The 20,613-nt window shown below is 45.1% G+C and overlaps 1 protein-coding gene and 1 non-coding gene across 4 annotated transcripts in view; one reads left to right on the top strand and one right to left on the bottom strand.

Moving 5' to 3' along the window:
* LIMK2 (LIM domain kinase 2) overlaps positions 1 to 20,613 on the bottom strand; it is a 68,486-nt gene that overhangs the window by 42,487 nt on the left and 5,386 nt on the right. For all 3 annotated transcript variants that reach the window (XM_054470381.2, XM_054470383.2, XM_054470382.2), the window contains one exon: positions 12,376 to 12,475. In XM_054470381.2, the coding sequence (XP_054326356.1) occupies positions 12,376 to 12,475 (100 nt within the window). Of the gene's footprint in view, positions 1 to 12,375; positions 12,476 to 20,613 lie in introns of those variants that run through there.
* LOC129023747 (U6 spliceosomal RNA) lies at positions 15,320 to 15,428 on the top strand. Its single transcript, XR_008496895.1, has one exon. It is a non-coding gene; the product is annotated as a U6 spliceosomal RNA (small nuclear RNA).

The raw sequence follows: 20,613 nt of genomic DNA, 5'->3' as shown, positions 1-20,613 counted from the left end.
TCGGCCTTATATTGGTTTTTAAACTAAGTTTTAATTGAAAAAACTACTTCTTTAGATATGTGCGACAATCATCAATTCACATATATTATTCAGCCCTGGCAGACATTTGCCTCTCTAGTAACTAATAACAAAGAGCAAACATTCATGAGTGCTCTGTGAATAGTGTTCCCAGTGCTACACACACTTTTATTCACAGTAATACTGTGAGGGTAGGTTTTAAGGAGGTAGGTAGTAAGTGCATATCTCCATTTCTTCTTTTTTTTTTTTTTGAGACGGAATCTCACTCTACTGGAGTGCAGTGGCGCGATCTCAGCACACTGCAACCTCCACCTCCCAGGTTCAAGCTATTCTCCTGCCTTAGTCTCCTAAGTAGCTGGGATTACAGGTACCTGCCACCATGCCTGGTTAATTTTTGTAATTTTAGTAGAGACAAGGTTTCACCATGTTGGCCAGGCTGGTCTGGAACTCCTGACCTCAGGTGATCCGCCCGCCTTGGCCTCCTAAAGTGCTGGGATTACGGGTGTGAGCCACTGCGCCCAACCTCCATTTTTTTTTTTTTTTGAGACGGAGTCTTGCTCTGTCGCCCAGGCTGGAGTGCAGTGGCACGATCTCAGCTCACTGCAAGCTCCGCCTCCCAGGTTCACGCCATTCTCCTGCCTCAGCCTCCCGAGTAGCAGGGACTACAGGCGCCCGCCACCATGCCTGGCTAGTTTTTTGTATTTTTAGTAGAGACGGGGTTTCACTGTGTTAGCCAGGATGGTCTCGATCTCCTGACCTTGTGATCCGCCCGCCTCGGCCTCCCAAAGTGCTGGGATTACATGCGTGAGCCACCACGCCTGCCAGCCTCCATATTTTTAAATTTTATTTTATGTTTATTTATTTATTGAGACAGAGTCTCACTCTGTCTCCCAGGCTGGAGTGCAGTGACATGATGTTGGCCCACTGCAACCTCCGCCTCCTGGGTTCAAGCGATTCTCGTGCCTCAGCCTCCAAGTGAGTAGCTGGGACTACAGGAGCATGCCACCATGCCTGGCTAATTTTTGTATTTTCAGTTGAGATGGGGTTTCACCATGTTGGCCAGGCTAGTCTCGATCTCCTGACCTCAACTGATCCGCCTGCCTTGGCCTCCCAAAGTGCTGGGATTACTGGCGTGAGCAAATGCGACTGGCTCGTTTCTTTCTTTTCTTTTTCTTTTTTTTGAGATAGGGTCTTGCTCTGTCATCCAGGCTGGCATGTAGTGGTGCAGTCATGGTTCACTGCAGCCTCAACCTCCTGGGCTCAAGCAATCCTCTCGCCTCAGCCTCCTGAGTAGCTGGGACCACAGGCATAAGCCACCATGCCTGGCTAAATTTTTTATTTTTTGTGGGGATGAGGTCTTGCTCTGTTACCCAGACTGATCTTGAAACTCCTGAGTTCAAGCAATCCTCCCGCCTAGGCCTCCCAAAGTGCTGATATTATAGGTGTAAGCCCTGCACCCGGCCTGTATCTCCAGTTTCTTTTGTTTTTTTTAGACCAAGTCTAGCTCTTGTCACCCAGGCTGGAGTGCAGTGGTGCAATCCTGGCTCACTACAACCTCCGCCTTCCAGGTTCAACTGTTTCTCTCGCCTCAGGCTCCTGGGTAGCTGCGATTACAGACACCCGCCATCATGCCTGGCTAATTTTTATATTTTTGTAGAGACAGGGTTACACCATGTTGGCCAGGCTGGTCTTGAACTTCTAACCTCAGGTGATCTGCCCGCCTCGGCCTCCCAAAGTGCTGGGATTATAGGCATGAGCCACTACGCCTGGCCTCTCCATTTTCTAGATGAGAAAAATGAAGCACACAAAGGGCAAGTAACTTGCCCAAAGTACACAGATAATAAATGGCAGAACCAGGATTTGAAACCAAGCAATCTGGTTCTAGAGTGTGCTCTTAACTACAACACAATACTGCTCTCATTACTTCTGGATCTAATTAGTTCAACTCACAGAGGACAAACTTCGTTTCCAAGTTCTTGGGGGAACTGCCAACCTATCCACCCCACTCCCCATCATAAATCACCTATAAGTAAAAGATACTATGCAAGTATTCCATTTTTTTCACTCTATACTGAATGTATATCTTTAGTTAATGCCATCTTTCAAATATAAAATTTAAGAAAACAAAATGAAACAAAACAAACTTAAGATTGGAATTGAAATTTTTCAGATTTCAGGGCAATTCATAATCAGTTTGGTAGCTAGAGTAGCTGAACTCATTCTTCCTCTCTTGCCCCCCTCTCTGGAGGTACCTAGGGCTTGTTCCTGCCTGGACTGTAGCTACAGAAAAGTGCAGCTCAAGACCTGCTGCTGGAAAGAAGGACTCCTGGGGTCAGCTTCTCTGGCTTCTACTCACTATGGGATAGCTCCTCTGAGGGCAAAAGACAAAGCTTTAACTTATCACCCTGACACTTGCAGGCAATTTTCTACAACAACCAATGTCCGGAACTGATTCCTTCTTGCCATTTACAGTAACTGCAGCCACGGTGGCTGCTATAGGAAGGATGTGGGGAAGGGGAAGGGGAAGGGCAGGGAAAAGCCTGACTTACATCATATCTCTTGGCCACCTCTAGCAATTCATTCAACAAATATCCCTCCTATGCCAACAATATGCTCAGTGATGACACAATGAGGGGCAAAAACCCCACAGTTCATGACCAAATTGTTCTATTAGAGGTCTTAAGATATCATTAAGGAGATGATCACATGAATAAATGTGAGACTAAAACTACTTTTTTAAAAAAAGCCTCAAAGGAAAGGTCTATGAAAACATAAAACAGGGACCTAACCTATTTTTCAGGGTGAAGAATTACTTCTATATTTCTCTGAGCCATCCAGGTAAAGATCTAAATGACAAGCAGGAGTTAAGCGAAAAGAGTAAGGGGGCATTCCAGGCAGAGGGAGCAGAATGAACAAACCCCTTGTCAGAAGGAGGGCCTGTGCAGAAGAGAGGTGAGGCTGAAGTGCAGGGAGCAGGAGGTTGTGGAGATGTGGAGAGAGGCCAGATTACGGAGGGCTCTACCGTAGGCCAAATTAAGGATTTCTTTTTTTTTTTTGAGATGGAGTCTTACTCTGTCACCAGGCTGCAGTGCAGTGGCGTGATCTCGGCTCACTGCAACCTCTGCCTCCCAGGTTCAAGTGATTCTCCTGCCTCAGCCTCCCAAGTAGCTGGGACTACAGGCACACGCCACCATGCCCAGCTAATTTTTGTATTTTTAGTAGAGACGGGGTTTCACCATGTTGGCCAGGATGGTCTCGATCTCTTGACTTCATGATCTGCCTGCCTCGGCCTCCCAAAGTGCTGAGATGATAGGTGTGAGCCACCGCGCCCGGCCAAGTTAAGGACTTTGGTCTTTATCCAAGAACACTGAGAAGTTGTGGAAGTATACAAGGTAGGAGAGACAACACAGAGTGACGTAGTCAAGTTTGTTTTTTTTTTTTTAAGATCACTCCTTCCAGCCAGGTGCAGTGGTTCACACCTGTAATCCCAGCACTTTGGGAGGCTGAGGCAGGTGGATCACTTGAGGTCAGGAGTTCGAGGCTAGCTTGGCCAACATGGTGAAACCCCGTCTCTACTAAAAATATAAAAATTAGCTGGGTACGGTGGCAGGTGCCTTAATCCCAGCTACTTGGGAGGCTGAGGCAGGAGAATTGCTTAAACCCGGGAGGCAGAAGTTGCAGTGAGCCGAAATTGTGCCACTGCACTCCAGCCTGGGGAACAGAGTGAGACTCTTGTCTAAAACAAAACAAAACAAACAACAAAAATCACTCCTTCCAACTGCTCTATAGAGAATAGATTGGGGGGTGCAGAGTGGTTGTGGGAGATGAGGCTATTGCAGACATCCAGGTGAGATGATGGTAGCTTGGAGTAGGGTGGTGGTGGGAGAAAAGGAAAGAAGTAAACCTACCAAAATATAATTTAGAGATAAAACTGATAGGCTTGGATATGCAGGATGAGAGAGAAGAGGTATCAAGGACTCCTAGGTTTCTGGCTTAGGCACTGGGTGGATGGTGGTGCCTCTCAATGACATACATGTTTCAATGGAAGAGGAGCCAATTTTAGGGGGAAGGGTGAAAGTCCAGCAAAGTCTAGAGAAGAGAGTCTGAAGTGCCTGGAAGACATTCAAATGGACAAGCCAGGTTGATAGTACAACATATGGGTCTAGAACTCAGTGGAAAGGTTTAGGCTGGAGATACTGATTTTAGGGTCATCAGTGTGTGGAGGACAATGGAAGGAAGCCATGAGTGTGTGTAAGACTGCCTAACGAGAAAACAGATAGCATGCCTGAAGGAATGGTAACATCTCAGAGCTGGACAAAGAAGGATAAGCAAACAGGTATTACCAGAGAGGTAAGAGAAAACCAGAAGAGTATGGAACGTCATGAAACCCAAGGGAAGAGAACATTTCAAGATTGGCAGATACTAATAATAAATGCTAACATCTGTTAAGTCCCAGTCATGGCCAGGCATTATGCTCAGGACTTTGAATACATGATTGAATTTAATGTTAACAACTTTTTGAGGTGGGAGCCATTTCCCTTTTCATAGACAAGGAAACTGTGGCAAAGAGTGGTTAAGCAGCTGACTCATGGTCAGGTGGCTGGTAAGTGAAGCTGGCATTTAAGCTCAAGCAGCCTGACTCCGAACTTTATCCACTTTTCTCTAATACAACCCTTAGTGCAGTTTGGGAGGTCATATAAGATGAAGCATGAAGAGTGGTAGGTAGACGGACTGATGAAGCTGTTATTTGGAATATTACTAAAGGAATGTTGTTTCAGGGGAGAAACAGAATGAAAGCCAGGCTGGAGCCCATGGTTAGGAATGCTCCATGACATTCTCTATTTCCAGCTGTCTTAGGGAACCAGTTAAGAGACCAGGCCAGGTGCCGTGGCTCATACCTGTAATCCCAACACTTTGTGAGGCCCAGGTGGGAGGATCTCGAGCCCAGGAGTTTGAGACCAGCCTGGGCAACAGAGCAAGACCCTGTCTCTACAAAAAAATAAAAAAAAATTTAGCTGGGCATGGTAGCGTGTGCCTGTAGTCCCAGCTACTCAGGAGGATTGTTTAAGCCTGGGAGATTGAGGCTATAGTAAGCTATCATCATGCCACTGCACTCCAGCCTGGGCAATAGAGCAACACCTGTCTCAAAAATAAGTAAGCTAATTAATGAATTAATTAAGAGGCCAGGCTAGTATGCCAACTCCGTATCCCCCACAGTGCCTAATTTGATGCCATTTATATATAGCAAATGATGCTTGATATATTTGGATAGTTAATATAAGATGCACAATGCTGCCATGTGCTGCTGCTAATCCTTCACATTAAACCATTCTAATGTTTTCAGAGTCCTTGATCATCACAACTACTCCATGAGATGGATTACTTTTATGACATTTTACAGATAAGAAACCGAGGCTCACAGGGGCTAAGGAACTTGCCCACAGTTACACAGTTAGCCTAGCTCAACTAAGACTCAAATCAGATTTTCTGTCTCCAAGTCTACTGTTTTTTTTTTTCCTGGGAGTCCTAGTGGAAAGCAGACTCTCTTGGGAGCCAGGGAGACCTGAGTTCAAATATCAGCTGTGTGACCCTGTGACCCTGGACAAGTTACTCCAAATCTTTCTGGGCCTTCCTGTTTTAGTATAAAATGGGGGTTGCACTGGCCAGGCACAGTGGCTTACTCCCGTAATCCCAAGCACTTTGGGAGGCTGGGGCAGGAGGATCGCTTGAGCTCAGGAGTTCAAGACCAGCCTGGGCAACATAGTATTAATAAGACCTTGTCTCTACTTAAAATAAAAAAAATTGGCAAGGTGTGGTGGCACGCCTGTAGTCCAAGCTGCTTGCAAGGCTGAGGTGGGAGGATTGCTTGAGCTCAGGAGGTTGACGCTGCAGTGAACTATGATTGTACCAGTGCACTGTAGCCTGGACAACAGAGCAAGACCCTGTCTCAAAAAAAGGTGGGGGTTGCAGGGTTATTATGAGGATTGAATCAGATAATCTAAGTGAGGTTCTTAATACAACGTTTAATTAATATCAGTTCTCTATCTCTGGCCTCATCTCTCTCCATTTTTCTACCTCTGCCTCCTACAGAAGCTGTGAAAAGTCTGTGGGTCCTTAGCTCTCTTCCCAAAGTAAAGAGCAGGATTAAGGCACATTCAAGGTCATATGCTGCTGCTACATCCTAGGAGGACCACTCTGTGGTCAGGCTGGAGTCTCCTGTAGGGGCAGAGGAAGAACCAGATGTCTGCCCTTCCTTCTTCTGTCAGGCAGGCCCCAGCTCCCGTCCAATAGCCAGCCTTAATGATCTACTGGCTGGCCGTTTCCTAAAAGATAAACTGGACAAATGAGTAAACACCTTCCGGAGAAGGCCACAGCCAGAATCAAAGGTTTAGGTTAGTAAGTGTGGCAGCAACATCAACAGCACAACAGCAGATGGCAGCGTTGCTCCACTGACTCTGCATCAGGAGCCTGAGACCCAGAAGAAAGTTAACAGCACTTTTGTTGACATTTTAGAGTCCATGAAGCCTTTAAACTAATACCCTTCAATGTTATCTGACCCTACCAGTGTGTGGCAGGCAGGGTGAGGGCTTTTTACCCCATATTATAGAAGAGGAAACTGAGCCTTAGTGAGGTTAAGAAATATGCTTGCATTCAAGAATGCCAAGAGACTCTTGCAGGAAAGGAGTAAGAATGCCTGAGTTCAAATCCCAGCTATGCTACCTATTAGCTCTGTGACTTTAAACAAGTAACCTCCATTTCCCTATTCTTGAAGTAGGTAAGACCAGTACTACATTTTATTAAGTCATTGTAAGGATTAAATGTGCTATGCATGTCATATGCTTAGGAGGGTGTCTGGCACAGAGTACTCAATAAGTGGTACCTATTACTGTAATTATGATTCTACCAGGCTTGCTTAGATGGGGATGAGGGAGAGAAAATGAATGTGGCTTTCAGCATCACAGAAAGTACCCAGCTGTCAGCCAACATATTACAACACAGTCTCTGGTTGCTACGTGTGTTATTTCTTCACTGGCCTTCCTGGAGTCACTAAATTTAGCGGAAATGGTCTGTTGCCTGATGCAGTGACCACAGTCTTCTATCTGCATTAGCCCTTTCCCAGAGTATAGGTATTAGTAACCGCTTCTCAAAAGTGAAAGCTCAAATAGTCTTGTGTTTGCAATCCTGAGAAAGGAGGTCCTGAAAGTTCCCAGGAGCCTTAAGAGTGCTGGATTTTCCTTCTGATAATGCTGTTAGGAACCAGGTCAAGCAATAGAGACCCACGCTGGGGCCATCAAGACTAATAGGGGTAGCTTTTCTTCCCTCCTCCTAAGCCAAACACCTTTGATCAGGGTGAAGGGACAATCATCAAAAAAGTTGTCAAGGTCCTTTGGCTTGCTAACATGCCAAGAGGCCAGGTCACCATTCATAGCTCCACACTTTAACCTCAGCTACAAATGACATGCTCTCTGGCTACTCTCCTGGCCTCTCCTAAGGAGAGACAGCCAGGTCCAGAGAACATCAGAAAGGATTGCCCGAGACACAGAATTAAGGCACTGCTCAAGGAAAGGAAAGAGAGGTACTCAGAGTTTTAAAAAAGGCCTGTTGGGCTGGTCCAAGTACAATGGTGTTTACAAGTAATTGATCACTACCAGTTACCGATTTCTTTGTTCCTTTTCCACTCCCACAATTTCACTTCACTAGCCTAAAAAAAAAAAAAAATAAAATAAAATAAAAAAGAAAGAAAGAAAAGAAAAGAAAAAAAGGAAAAAAAAGGGGCCTGTTGGGAAGGCTTGGGAAGAATAGTTAGCCATATGTCCAGGAGATCCAAAAGATTCTGGCCAGCCGCCTAATCACACCAGCATAATTACTGACAGAGCTACTTTCAGTTTTGTCGCTGGCCTCCATTGCACAGTCCCAGGTTCCAGCTTTAAGTAGCTTCCTGTTGTCCTGGGCACCTGAGGGTCTGTCGGAAGGCTAACAGAGGGAGGATTATGGATGTGGCCGCAGACCGGAGAATGGGGTAATGTAAGGGGGAGATGAGGGGAGGAGTTTAGGATGGACCTCAGCAATTTCTCCATTCAATATCCAGCCCTACCCCGTGACTAGGAAAACAAAGGTATTGGGGGAAGGGCAGAAGAAAAGTCATTTCCTTTATTGTAACTGTAGCCCAGCTGGGTAAGAGCAAGGTTGGAAGGGGGCCATGAAGAATGAATTTCTCTGAGTAGCACAGAGGGAGTCCTCCTCCCAGCAGGCCTGCACTACTCAGGTACTCTAAATTCATCAGAGAAACACTGGCAAGCTGGCGTGGGAGAGATCTTACAAGACCATTCAGGTTGATGCCCCACGTTCCTCAAAACCCAAGTTATCTCTCAGGTCAGACAAATACAATCCTTCCTAGCCCTGAAGATTTTCCTCCAACTGGGGCAAAAGTCAAATCAGATCCAAAAGACAGTCACTCTCCCCAGGGCAAATTACCAGGCTCTATCTGAGGGCACCGTGACATCCAGTTTGAATTTACCAGGGGAAAGCTCAGAAGTCAGGAGATGTGCTCCTTCAGTACAGCTGGATTAGAGTCTCTGTCCTCAAGGTAAAGCTGCAACTAGGAGACAGAACCTAGATACTCTACTTCTTCCACGGGAATGATATTTGGCTTGATTGTGTCAGGGTAGTTCAAAGTTGCCCTTAATCCCTGGGGCTCCACATCAGATCACCAATGAATGTGTAATAAGAGAAATGTATACATGTAGGTGTATATAGACACACACACACAACATAATATAAAGTGACAGTTACTGATTATTAAGGGTTTTTTTTTTTCATTTGTTTTGTTTTGAGACAGGGGTTTCACTCTGTCCCCCAGGCTGGAGTACAGTGGCATGATCACGGCTCACTACAGCCTTGATATCTCTGGGCTCAGGTAATCAATGCTCCTCAGCCTCCCAAGTAGCTGGGACTACAGGTGTGTGCCATAACACCTGGCTAATATTTTTGTATTTTTTGTAGAGGTGGAGTTTTGCCATGTTGGCCAGGCTTGTCTTAAACTCCTGGGCTCAAGCGATCCTTCCGCCTCGGCCTCCCAAAGTGCTAGGATTACAGGCATAAGCCACCACGTCCGGCCCTGTTGAGGGTTTTCTATATGTCAGATGCTATGCTAGCCACTTTATATAGGTTATCACATTTAATCCTCCCTAACAACCATGTGGCATGAGTAATATTCTTATCCTCATTTTACAGATTGGTGCCGAAAGCTCAGGGAAGTCACTTAAGGCTAGTTAATAAATTGCAAAGCCAGGATTTAAAACCATAGTCTCATTCCATAGCCTGTACTCTTGGTTGGTATTGTTGTTGTTTTTTTGAGATGGAGTTTCCCTCTTGTTGCCCAGGCTAGAGTGTAATGGCACAATCTCGGCTCACTGCAACTTCCGCTTCCCAGATTCAAGCAATTCTCCTGCTTCAGCTTCCCAAGTAGCTAGGATTACAGGCATGTGCCACCATGCCAAGCTAATTTTTTTCTGTATTTAGTAGAGATGGGGTTTCACCATGTTGGTCAGGCTGGTCTCGAATTCCTGACCTCAGGTGATCCACCTGCCTTGGCCTCCCAAAGTGCTGGGATTAAAGGCTTGAGCCACCACGCCTGGCCTGCATGTACTCTTATCTACCATGCTAACGTGTCTTACTTCCTCTTTATGTATTTGTGTACATATGTTATCTTTCTGTCTCTATCACACACACACACACACACACACACGCACACAGAGCTAACAAGCTAGCATCTGACTAGACCTACAAATGACCCAAGACTTTAGTTCTAGGGCCAGCTCTTGTCATCCATGGCCTAAGTAACCCTCAGCAAGTCTTTTTGGTTTCAGGCCTCTCATCTGTGATATGAATGGGTTATACCATATAGTGGGTGGTTTCTTCTAGTTCTGAAGTTTTTTAGCTCTAGGAGAATCCAGAAATTCCAAAGATTAACTTGCTCTACCCTGTCCTGCTTATTTTGGATAGAAAATATTCATACACATAGGAAAACAGCAAGAACAAATATGAACATATAGGTTACATGCCAAGGCGAGACCCAATCTGTGAACTCATTGGGTTTTGATGTTACTTATTAGTCCCAGCTATAAAATGAAAGGGCCAGCCAAAGGCTTAACTATAAGGTCCCTTACAGCTCTGACACTCTCTGCTGCTATCATACTAAATGGAACAGAAAAGACAGAATCAACTTCCCTGGGAGTAAAAGGGGCAGGAACCAAGGCAGTAAGATCCACAGAAAAGACTTGAGAACTCTGAGTTATAGCTGAAAGGAAAGGATAATAATGATGGTTCCTCTCCAACTCTTCCAGAGGCCAGACGTCTCCAGGCCAATCCCCTACATGGTTCCCAGGTAAAAGGCAACTGTTTAAAGGTCAACTCAATTATTTGGTATAAGCACAGGGATGCTTTACAACAAGAGCTATGTGCGGGAGCTGGAATCTACAGCACAAGGTGCCTGTCTAGTCTATCTCATTCTCAGGATATAAGCACAGCCCCACCACTTCAGACCTTGGGGGCCAGGCATGCCCATCCAGCCTCTGGAGTGGACCGCTCTTCTTTCCACCAACAAATTTCAACTATTTTACATTGTGAAGAATACAAAGACAAGTTCCCACCCTTGAGAATTCCAATTTGATGGGAGGAAGGAATAACCATTCACTGGGTGTCTACCATGTACTGGGTACACTGCATATATTATTTCATTCAATCTCAACAAGATTATTACCATCCATTTTCCAGATGAAGAAACTGAGCCTCAGACAGCAGGAACAAATCTGATTTGAAGTCTGTATAATTTTTAAGAAACTGAGCTACCTACAAAAATAATGTAGCTATAGGCAGGGTGCCGTGGCTCATGCCTGTAATCCCAGCACTTTGGGAGGCCGAGGAGGGCGGATCACCTGAGGTCAGGAGTTCGAGACCAGCCTGGCCAACAAGGTGAAACCCCGCCTTTACCAAAAATACAAAAATTAGCTGGGCGTGGTGGCAGACGCCTGTAGTCCCACCTACTCGGGGGGCTGAAGCAGGAGAATTGCTTGAACTCGGGGGGCAGAGGTTGCAGTGAGCTGAGATCGCACCACTGTACAAGAACCTGGGCAACAGAGCGAGACTCTGTCTCAATAATAATAATAATAATAATAATTATAATGATAATGTAGCTATAATAAAGCTAGTAACAAAAAGTAGGAACCTAGGGAGGCATCCTGTGGTGAGAAAGAACTGGCTCTGCCAACCACACTAAAAACAACTCTTGGCTGGACGCAGCGGTTCACGCCTGTAATTCTAGCACTTACCTGAGGTCAGGAGTTCGAGACCAGCCTGGCCAACAAGGTGAAACCCCATCTCTACTAAAAATACAAAAATTAGCCAGGTGTGGTGGCAGACGCCTGTAGTCCCACCTACTCGGGGGGCTGAGGCAGGAGAACTGCTTGAACTCGGGAGGCAGAGGTTGCAGTGAGCCGAGATCGCATCACTGTACGCCAGCCTGGGCAACAGAGCGAGGCTCTGTCTCAAAAAAAAAAAAAAAAAAAAAAAAAAAAAATAATAATAATAATAATAATGTAGCTATAATAAAGCTAGTAACAAAAAGTAGGAACCTAGGGAGGCATCCTGTGGTGAGGAAGAGCTGGCTCTGCCAACCACACTAAAAACAACTCTTGGCTGGGTGCAGTGGTTCACGCCTGTAATTCCAGCACTTTGGGAGGCCGAGGTGGGTGGATCATTTGAGGTCAGGAGTTCAAGACCAGCCTGACCAAATGTTGAAACCCCGTCTCTACTAAAATACAGAAATTAGCTGGGCATGATGGCAGGCGCCTGTAATCTCAGCTACTCAGGAAGCTAAGGCAGAAAAATCACTTGAACCCAGGAGGCAGAGGTTGCAGTGAGCCGAGATCGCACCACTGTACTCTAGCCTGGGCAACAGCGAGACTCCCTCTCATAAAATAAAATAAAATAAAATAAGAATAAAAACAACTCTTGAAGTACCTGCATAATCTGTAGCACAGCCACAGGAAAGTCACTCTTCCTGGGCCTCAGTTTCCTCACCCATAAAGTGAGAAATATGGGACAACCCTGGAAAGGGCTCCTTTCATCCCCCCCACCCTGCCTCCAGCTGGCCCATTTGTGGCTCTTCCAGTTTAACCTGGGTTCAGGGGGGCCACACTTGAGGTTTGGTCATGAGCTCTTCCTTGGTACATTCCTTTCCCCACCCTAAGACTGAAATTCTCAACTCAGAAGCTTGTTTCTGTGTTTTCCACCAGAACATGAAATAGTGCTTGGCCCATAGTACACTGGTAAAGACAGGAGGATAGGCCCACCTACCGGAAGCAAGAGCCGTGCCAGGTTTCGTTGACAGTCCTGTACCATATCTGGCTTGGAGCAATGTGGTCCCCACAACCTGGACACCTCCAGACATCTTCACCTGCACACAAAACCAAGAGGCTGAGAGGCCCAAAGTGGCAGGAGGCAAAGGGACAGGGTTCCTACCACACAGAATAAAACTGAGTTAACAGCATCTCATTTGAAAGGGTTAGGCCAATGCTCTGCTAGATGCACAGTTTCTGCCTCCACAAGATCTCTGGTAAGCACTTGTCCAACCTCTGCTCATCTCTCCAGGGACAAGGAACTCATGGCCTCAAAAGTAGTCTCATTCCATTTTCTAAAAATGGTTCTGATTATCCTTTTTTCTACTGAAACAAAACTTGTCTTTTTCTAGAACTTTCAGCCTTTGCTTATAGCTCTGAGAAGAAGAAACGAACACAATCTCCTTTTCAGTGTCAGCCCTTCCTATGACTATTCCCAGCCAACAGCCAGAAACTTCTCTCTGGGTTAAACATGTTACTGCCTTTTCCTATTCCTCAAAAGCCCTGTTTTTTCAGATTTTTCCATCACCTAATCCAAGAGCTCATTTATTCAACCAACATCATTGGTCCTCTACATCAGCAGTCCTCAACCTTTTTGGCACCAGGGGCCAATTTTTCCACAGACCCTAGGCTGGGGGTTGGGGGGCAGGGGGGATGGTTTTGGTATCAAACTGTTCCAACTCAGATCATCAGCCATTAGTGAGATTCTCATAAGGAGCATGCAACCCAAATCCCTTGCATGTGCAGTTCACAATAGGGTTCACACTGCTATGAGAATCTAATGCCACCACTGATCTGACAGCAGGCGGAGCTCAGGCAGCAACGCTCACTGGCCCATCGCTCATCGCTGCTGTGCAGCCTGGTTCCTAACAGGCCACAGACCCGTACCAGTTGGTGGTCCAGGGGCTGGGGACCCCTGTTCTAGACACAAAGCTCTTTGTATGTTGGGGGCTGTTAGATTACATAATCTCTGCTCCTTAAGAAGCAAATCCACTGGAAAAGAACTACTCTTTCATATTGTTCATCTTTCACTTGGATATTATTTCAGAGATAGAACCAAGTACTATTTTAGTTCAGAAAAAGAAAAGTAATGGGTATAAAAGGGAAAGAACAAATATTTAATGAATGCCTCCTATATGTCAAGAACTCTGCTAGGTGCTTTCATAGACCTAATCTCATTTAATTCTCAAAACAATCCTGTGACACAGGTATTATTATATTCACTTAATGGATAGGAAAATTAAAACTTGGGGCAGGGGGCAGGATTGACTGGCTAAGTGGTGGATCTAGCATTCAAACTCAGGTCTTCTGCTCTTTCCATTCTACCATGTCAACTCTTGTTCACTCCAATGAGGGGAACCAGGAAAGTCTTTGTAGAGGAAGCTGACACTTGAGCTGAGCCTTGCAAGATAGGGAAGACTTACTTACCACTGGCTGAGAAAGGAGGGTGAAGGGTTGTGCGAGCTGAGACCAGCATAGACAAAAGCACAGAGTTGGTCCATGTTCCTCCAAAAAAGAGAGGCCCCAAACAAAATACAATACTCCTGGTATGGCTCAGATGACAACTTCTTGAAATAAAGAGGACAGCTGAGATCAAGCTGTGGTACCTGACTCAGCCCTAGAAAGCAGGACAAGGTTGTTACAAGACTCCTTTGTGCGCTCTGTGTATGCAGCTTTGTTCTCTCTGGGTAACTACAGACTGCCACAGGCACAGTGACAGTCACCGAACCCTGTTTCACAGGCACAGGGGCCATGAATAGACAAAGCACAGCTCCTGGCACTTCAAGATTGCTTAACATCATTCTGGAGCAGCCAATGTACACAGTTGTCCTCCTCGTTCCCCAGAGAAGAGTTAAACAAGCTGGCAAGAGGCCTTAAAACACCACCTCAACCCACCCATTCCACTCTTCTCATGCCTCAGTAATAGGATATATATATGCCCATCACTCATTCTTCCTGGGTCTAAAATCCTCAGACTCCTTGTCAAGAGGGGCCTTTTTGGTTTTAGGGTGACAGTGGTCAGAGTGTATGCCATCACCCTCACAAACTCCAACGTAGAAAGTCTGAGAGACTCACTCAAACCAATTCCAGGTTGGGTTACGGACAGTGGACAAGACAATGAATTAGTGAGAGATTTTAATGAACACAAACATCCAAATGAATCTTCCAAGTTTTGGAAATATTTTTGGAACTCTTACATGTAAGAGCTTTCAGGGTCAGTTTATGAGCTGCCATGCCCCACCCCCAGCAAATCTCATTATTTTAGAGCCACACTTTGTTTCTTGTTTTTACTTTTTAACCCAAAAGTAATAGTCTCTAACCTGACCACCCACTTACTCAACAATTCAATCTCTTGGCTCTGAATGACTTCTATTTCCAAAATTCAAACAGGATCAGGACTTTCCACCATGAGGATATTCAAGATAACTTGTTATTGCCATACCCTCCAGAGCTTGCCCTGCTTTCTCTAGTCTTGAGAAACTCAAAGACATTCAATCAACACTTACTTTAGTACCTGCTCTGGGTTAAGCATGAAAGACCCGAAATCAAGACCCTCTACTCCCTCCTCTCATATCCACCTGGTTTCACTTTCCAAATGTCTCTCTAGTCTTTCCCTGTCCTTCACCCCAGCCCTACTTCAGATCTTTGGCTTCTTTTCCCTATCTACTGTACTCTTAGCTGGCTCATCCACACTGCAAGCTATCTCAGCTCTAGGTTAGACTTCCCAGTGTCCATGGAACAAAGGCTGGGCTACTCAGTATGACACCCCTGTTGTGGATCCCATTCCATCTTACTTCTTAGAAGAAGTGCACTTGTAGTTATCTTTACAGCACTCCTCTCCCTCACTGGCTCCTCATTATCATTTAAATAAGTTCAAATCACTGCCATCAAAAAAACGTCTGGTACTCTCGCTTCAGCAGCACATACATTAAAATTGGACTGAGACAGGGAAGGTTAGCATGGCCCCTGCGCAAGGATGACATGCAAACTCGTGAAGTTTTAAAATCTAATTTAGTTTTTAAATCTAATTTTTAAAAAAACCAAACCTCTGGATCCCATTTTCTCCTCTAGCTACCACCCTTGTTTCTCCCATTCACAGCCACACGTATGAAAAAGTTGTCTTGGGAGGCCGAGGTGGGTGGATCATTTGAAGTCAGGAGTTTGAGACCGGCCTGGCCAACATGGTAAAACCCCACCTCTACTAAAACTACAAAAATTGGCTGGGCATGGTGGTGCACGCCTGTAGTCCCAGCTACTCAGGAAGCTGAGGCAGGAGAATCGCTTGAACCCAGGAGGTGGAGGTTGCAGTAATCTCGCCACTGCATTCCAGCCTGGGTGACAGAGCGAGACTCTGTCTCAAAAAAAAAAAAAAAAAAAAAAAGAGGCTGGGCGTGGTGGCTCATGCCTGTAATCCCAGTACTTTGGGAGGCCGAGGCAGGTGGATCACCTGAGGTCAGGAGTTTGAGACCAGCCATGACCAACATGGAGAAACCACGTCTCTACTAAAAATACAAAATTAGCCGGGCATGGTGGTACGTGCCTGTAATCCCAGCTACTCGGGAGGCTGAGGCAGGAGAATGGCTTGAACCCGGGAGGCAGAGGTTGCAGTGAGCCGCGATCTCACCATTGCACTCCAGCCTGGGCAACAAGAGTGAAACTCCGACTCAAGAAAAAAGAAAAAAGAAAAAAAGTCTACACATCACTGCCCTCATTTCCTCACTTCCCACTTTCTGCATAATGCACTGCAATCTGGCTTCCACCCCCACCATTTCTCTGAAACTGTCTCACCAAGGTCAACAGTAACAGTAACTGCTTATTGCTAAATTCAATGGACCCACTTCAGTCATTCTTTCAGCAAATATTTATTGCATGCCAACTATGCATCTGACACTGTGTTGGGGAAAGAGGAGCAAACAAGAGAGAGATTAAACACAAAGCAAATATTAAACAATAATATAATTATTTATTGAGGGCCGGGCGCGGTGGCTCACGCCTGTAATCCCATCACTTTGGGAGGCTGAGGCAGGTGGATCACAAGGTCAGGAGTTCAAGACCAGCCTGGCCAATATGGTGAAACCTCGTCTCTACTACAAATACAAAAATTAGCCAGGCATGGTGGTGGGCGCCTGTAGTCCCAGCTACTCGGGAAGCTGAGGCAAGAGAATTGCTTGAACCCGGGAGGCGGAGGTTGCAGTGAGCCAAGATCATGCCACTGCATTCCAGCTTGGGCGACAGAGCGAGACTCTGTCTCAAAAAATAATAATTATTATTATTATTTATTTATAATTGGGGCAAGTGGTACGAAGATATCAAGTTCATAACTAGGAAAACAAGGGCGGGCAAAGTATTCCTCGAGGAAGTAGTTTCCAAGCTGAGCTCTAAAGGATGAATACAAATTAACTGGGCAAAAAAGGGGGGAAGGAAGGATAACACTGGAGAGGGGGGACATGTGCGAAGGCCCTGGGGCAGGAACAAAAACTTCTCACACATCATTAAAGTTGGCTTTTGCTACCTCCAAAGGGCTAGCAAACCATGTCTGGCCCCTGGTCTGCTACAATCCTTCAATAAACAATTAATGAAAGAGCAAATGGTCCTTACAATGTGGTCCCAAAGGACCCTTCTCTCTCATCATTCCTTACAAAAAAATGCTCTAGTTACATTTTGACCTATTTTCTATTCCTGCCACTTTTATTCATGTACTTGCATCCTGACATTCACACCTCAAGTTATTCTCTATGTATAAGCTTCTCTATCTTTTCCCTTAATCAATTTTTTTTTTTTTGAAACGGAGTTTTGCTCTTGTTGCCCAGGCTGGAGTGCAATGGCGCGATCTTGGCTCACCACAACCTCCGCCTCCTGGGTTCAAGTGATTCTCCTGCCTCAGCCTCCCAAGTATAGCTGGGATTACAGGCATGTGCCACCACACCCGGCTAATTTTGTATTTTTAGTAGAGATGGAGTTTCTCCATGTTGGTCAGGCTGGTCTCAAACTCCCAACCTCAGGTGGTCTGCCCACCTCGGCCTCCCAAAGTGCTGGGATTACAGGCGTGAGCCACTGCTCCCGGCCCCTTAATCAAATTTCTATCCTTTCTTTAAAGTTCCCTAAAATCAGGCAGTGTTTGTTTCATTTTGTCTATACCTATTTTACATAAGTTGTTATTTAATTACAGTTCACTGCATATGTCTCTGTCTCCTTCAGTCCCTCTCTCTCCACTCTCCTCTCCCATACCCCATTCAGAGAACTAAGGTGTAAGAATTGTATCTTTATTATGTTCTTATCTCCAGGGCCTAACCTTGGGCCTGGTGCAAAACAGACATTCCTTTGTGTGGTGAACCCAACTGAAAATTTGGATCCAACTGCCAGCTATAAAACCAATTTCCAAAGATAAGTTCCAAAGGTCAGCACAGATGATTCCACTGGAATAACTGTTCCGGCTCCCCGATTACCTATGAGTAGTTTCATGTGGATAAACCTGGCCCCAGTTTACCTGTTATGCATTCACACTGCTTTTCTGTTAGGAAGTACCTGAGCAAAGATATTCACCCAAAGCACACAGCCTCCTAAGCCCAGACCCTCTTCAAGAGAACACTCTTGGCCTCTTTAGCTCTCTTACAGTCTTAAAAATTCATTGATCTATTCTCTTAACACCTTTATTCTAGGCAATGTAAAAGAAATGTAATACTGTAATGCAAAGTCTTAGGGATTTCTGTGAAGCCTAGTGGAGGATCAATCCAAAGTCCAGTCAGTCTGGGAAGTTCTTCCTTAAGAAAATATCTGATTGTACCAGGCTGTTCATTCTCTCCCTCTATAGTGTTTACCTCTCATATTTGCAGACTTATCAACAGTGGCTACTGATTGTTAAGAGTCCAGAAAAGGGCCGGGCACGGTGGCTCACGCCTGTAATCCTAGCACTTCGGGAGGCCGAGGCGGGTGGATCATGAGGTCAGGAGATGGAGGCCATCCTGGCTAACACGGTGAAACCCCGTCTCTACCAAAAAATACAAAAAATTAGCCGGGCATGGTGGCGGGCACCTGTAGTCCCAGCTACTCGGGAGGCTGAAGCAGGATAATGGCATGAACCCGGGAGGCGGAGCTTGCAGTGAGCCGAGATCGTGCCACTGCACTCCAGCCTGGGCGACAGAGCCAGACTCTGTCTCAAAAAATAAAAAATAAAAAATAAAAATAAAAATAAAAAAAAAAGAGTCCAGAAAAGGAGCTTGATTAAGTAAATGTTCACAGTACCCTCAAACAATAAAGGACCCTTATTAGGTGTTTAATAAACAGAAAACTGTGTTTTCAGTTATTATTGGAATTTGTTGCTTTTAATAAGTGTAACTGTGCAACGTAAGGTTAGCACTGCAACAAATGGCTCATTATAGGGGTTCTCACCTTTAAGACCTTTTCAATCTTGGTATAAAATACATTCACTTTATGTATGCTTTTCTCTCCCAACTTAATTAGCAATGTGGCCCTCAAACAAATGTGAATCCACTGGGGCAGGCACCAAAAAAAAAAAGGAAAATAGACTTGCCTAACCATCACAAAGCTACTGAAAGATGATCCAGCAGGGACTCAAACCCATGCTCAGAGACTACCATGCCAGTCATTTTTAACACCCTATGCAGCCTCAGACAAGTTGAGACTTGCTCAAGAACACACAGCTATTCAGTGGAAGGGCTTGGCCTGGTATCCCACCTCAGAGCCAATGCAGTCCCCACAATGTTCACCTTAAACTTGGTCTAAGAGCTTGGTTTCTGCAAATGAGTCCTTTTTAGGCTTCAAAATGGTGAGAAATCCTCAAGCACTGAGAGCTCATGAGACTCTAATGCCTAGCTTAAATCAACATCCTATCCTTTCATTTAAAAAAATCTTTGAAGCTTCTCACGTTCCACCAGACAATGAGAACCAGGAACAAAACTCAGCCAATTTAGTGCAGCATAAAACAAGTATGGTAACCCCTGGGCCCCTTGGGAACTGGCGGGTCAGGTGTATAAATCCCACTTGTTCTGGGACAAAGCAGAAAGCAGAAGGGCAGGGCAGCAGCTGCTGGGGAACAGCCAAGAGAAAAAGATCACATTTTAATGAAGTGACTATCAAAAAGACTAACAGTAATGATTAACATTCCTCTAGATACTCTCCCTGTAACCCAAAGGGTTTTCTTCCTCACTAGCTTACCAAATTTTACCAAAACGAGTGTCTCAGGAAAAAAAAAGATTAGATGATTTTTAAAAGAGCTTGCGAGCTTCTCTAAACCTTAGATTGTTCTTTTGTAAAAGGAGGGATCAAGTGATTTCTTCCAGCTCTGAGAGACTGACACCAAACCAAGGGCCTCTCCTTTTTCAGGTTAAGGCACAGACAGAGGTATCTCAGAAAGTTTCCTTCTTGCTGTTGTTCTCTTCTTCCCTTCTTTAGTTTATTTGGAAAAATTTGTGAGGGGTAAATGTATGTGTTTGAAACCTGAGTCTGTCACTGTTTGCCTCTGTGTCCTTGGGCAAATTATTTGACCTCTCTGAGCTTGTCTCCTAATCTTTAAAAAGAGGATAATACCACCTACTTTACAGGATTACCAAGTGGATTAATAGAAATAATGTAATAGATGTGAAAATATCTCCCATGGTGCCAGGCACTTAGTTGGACCGATTTGTGACTAACTTCTCTTCCTTCCTGTGTGTGTATCTAGGAAGTTGGCTGGGGAAAAGGTTAAGCTGAATACAGAAACTTCTAAAATCTGAAGGGAAGGTTTTCAAAACAAACTCAGCAAACTTTTTTCTATGTGCCCATGTGCAAGGCACAGAGTAGGCCAGGAATTACTGGGGCCCTTGGTGTGTACTCATGGTGTGTAAAGGACATGGATATACACAGAAATAACATGTCAGAGAGGGACAACCCAGGTGCTACAGGCAAGGCAAGCTCAGTACAGTAACAAAATACACCGCAGTGACAAATGAGACAGATGGTTCTTATGTCTTTCAGGCCACCCAGACTGTAACTTCCAACCAGAAGTTCACTTAATTGTGAATGAGTAGGCATTTTCTTATCTATGGAGGGCCCATAAAAATATCTTTACCAGAGAACCGGTTAACCAATTGATATATTCACATACAGCAGTTCTCTGCCAGTTGTCAATGATAGAGGAAAAAAACTGCTTTATGCCAGGCAATGTCCTAAGCACTACGCAAGTATGAACTAACTGAAT

This window comes from Pongo pygmaeus, chromosome 23 (assembly GCF_028885625.2).
Source record: "Pongo pygmaeus isolate AG05252 chromosome 23, NHGRI_mPonPyg2-v2.0_pri, whole genome shotgun sequence".
NCBI lineage: Eukaryota > Metazoa > Chordata > Mammalia > Primates > Hominidae > Pongo > Pongo pygmaeus.
Note: the sequence above shows the minus strand (reverse complement) of the source record. Positions and strands in the feature narration are given on the sequence as shown.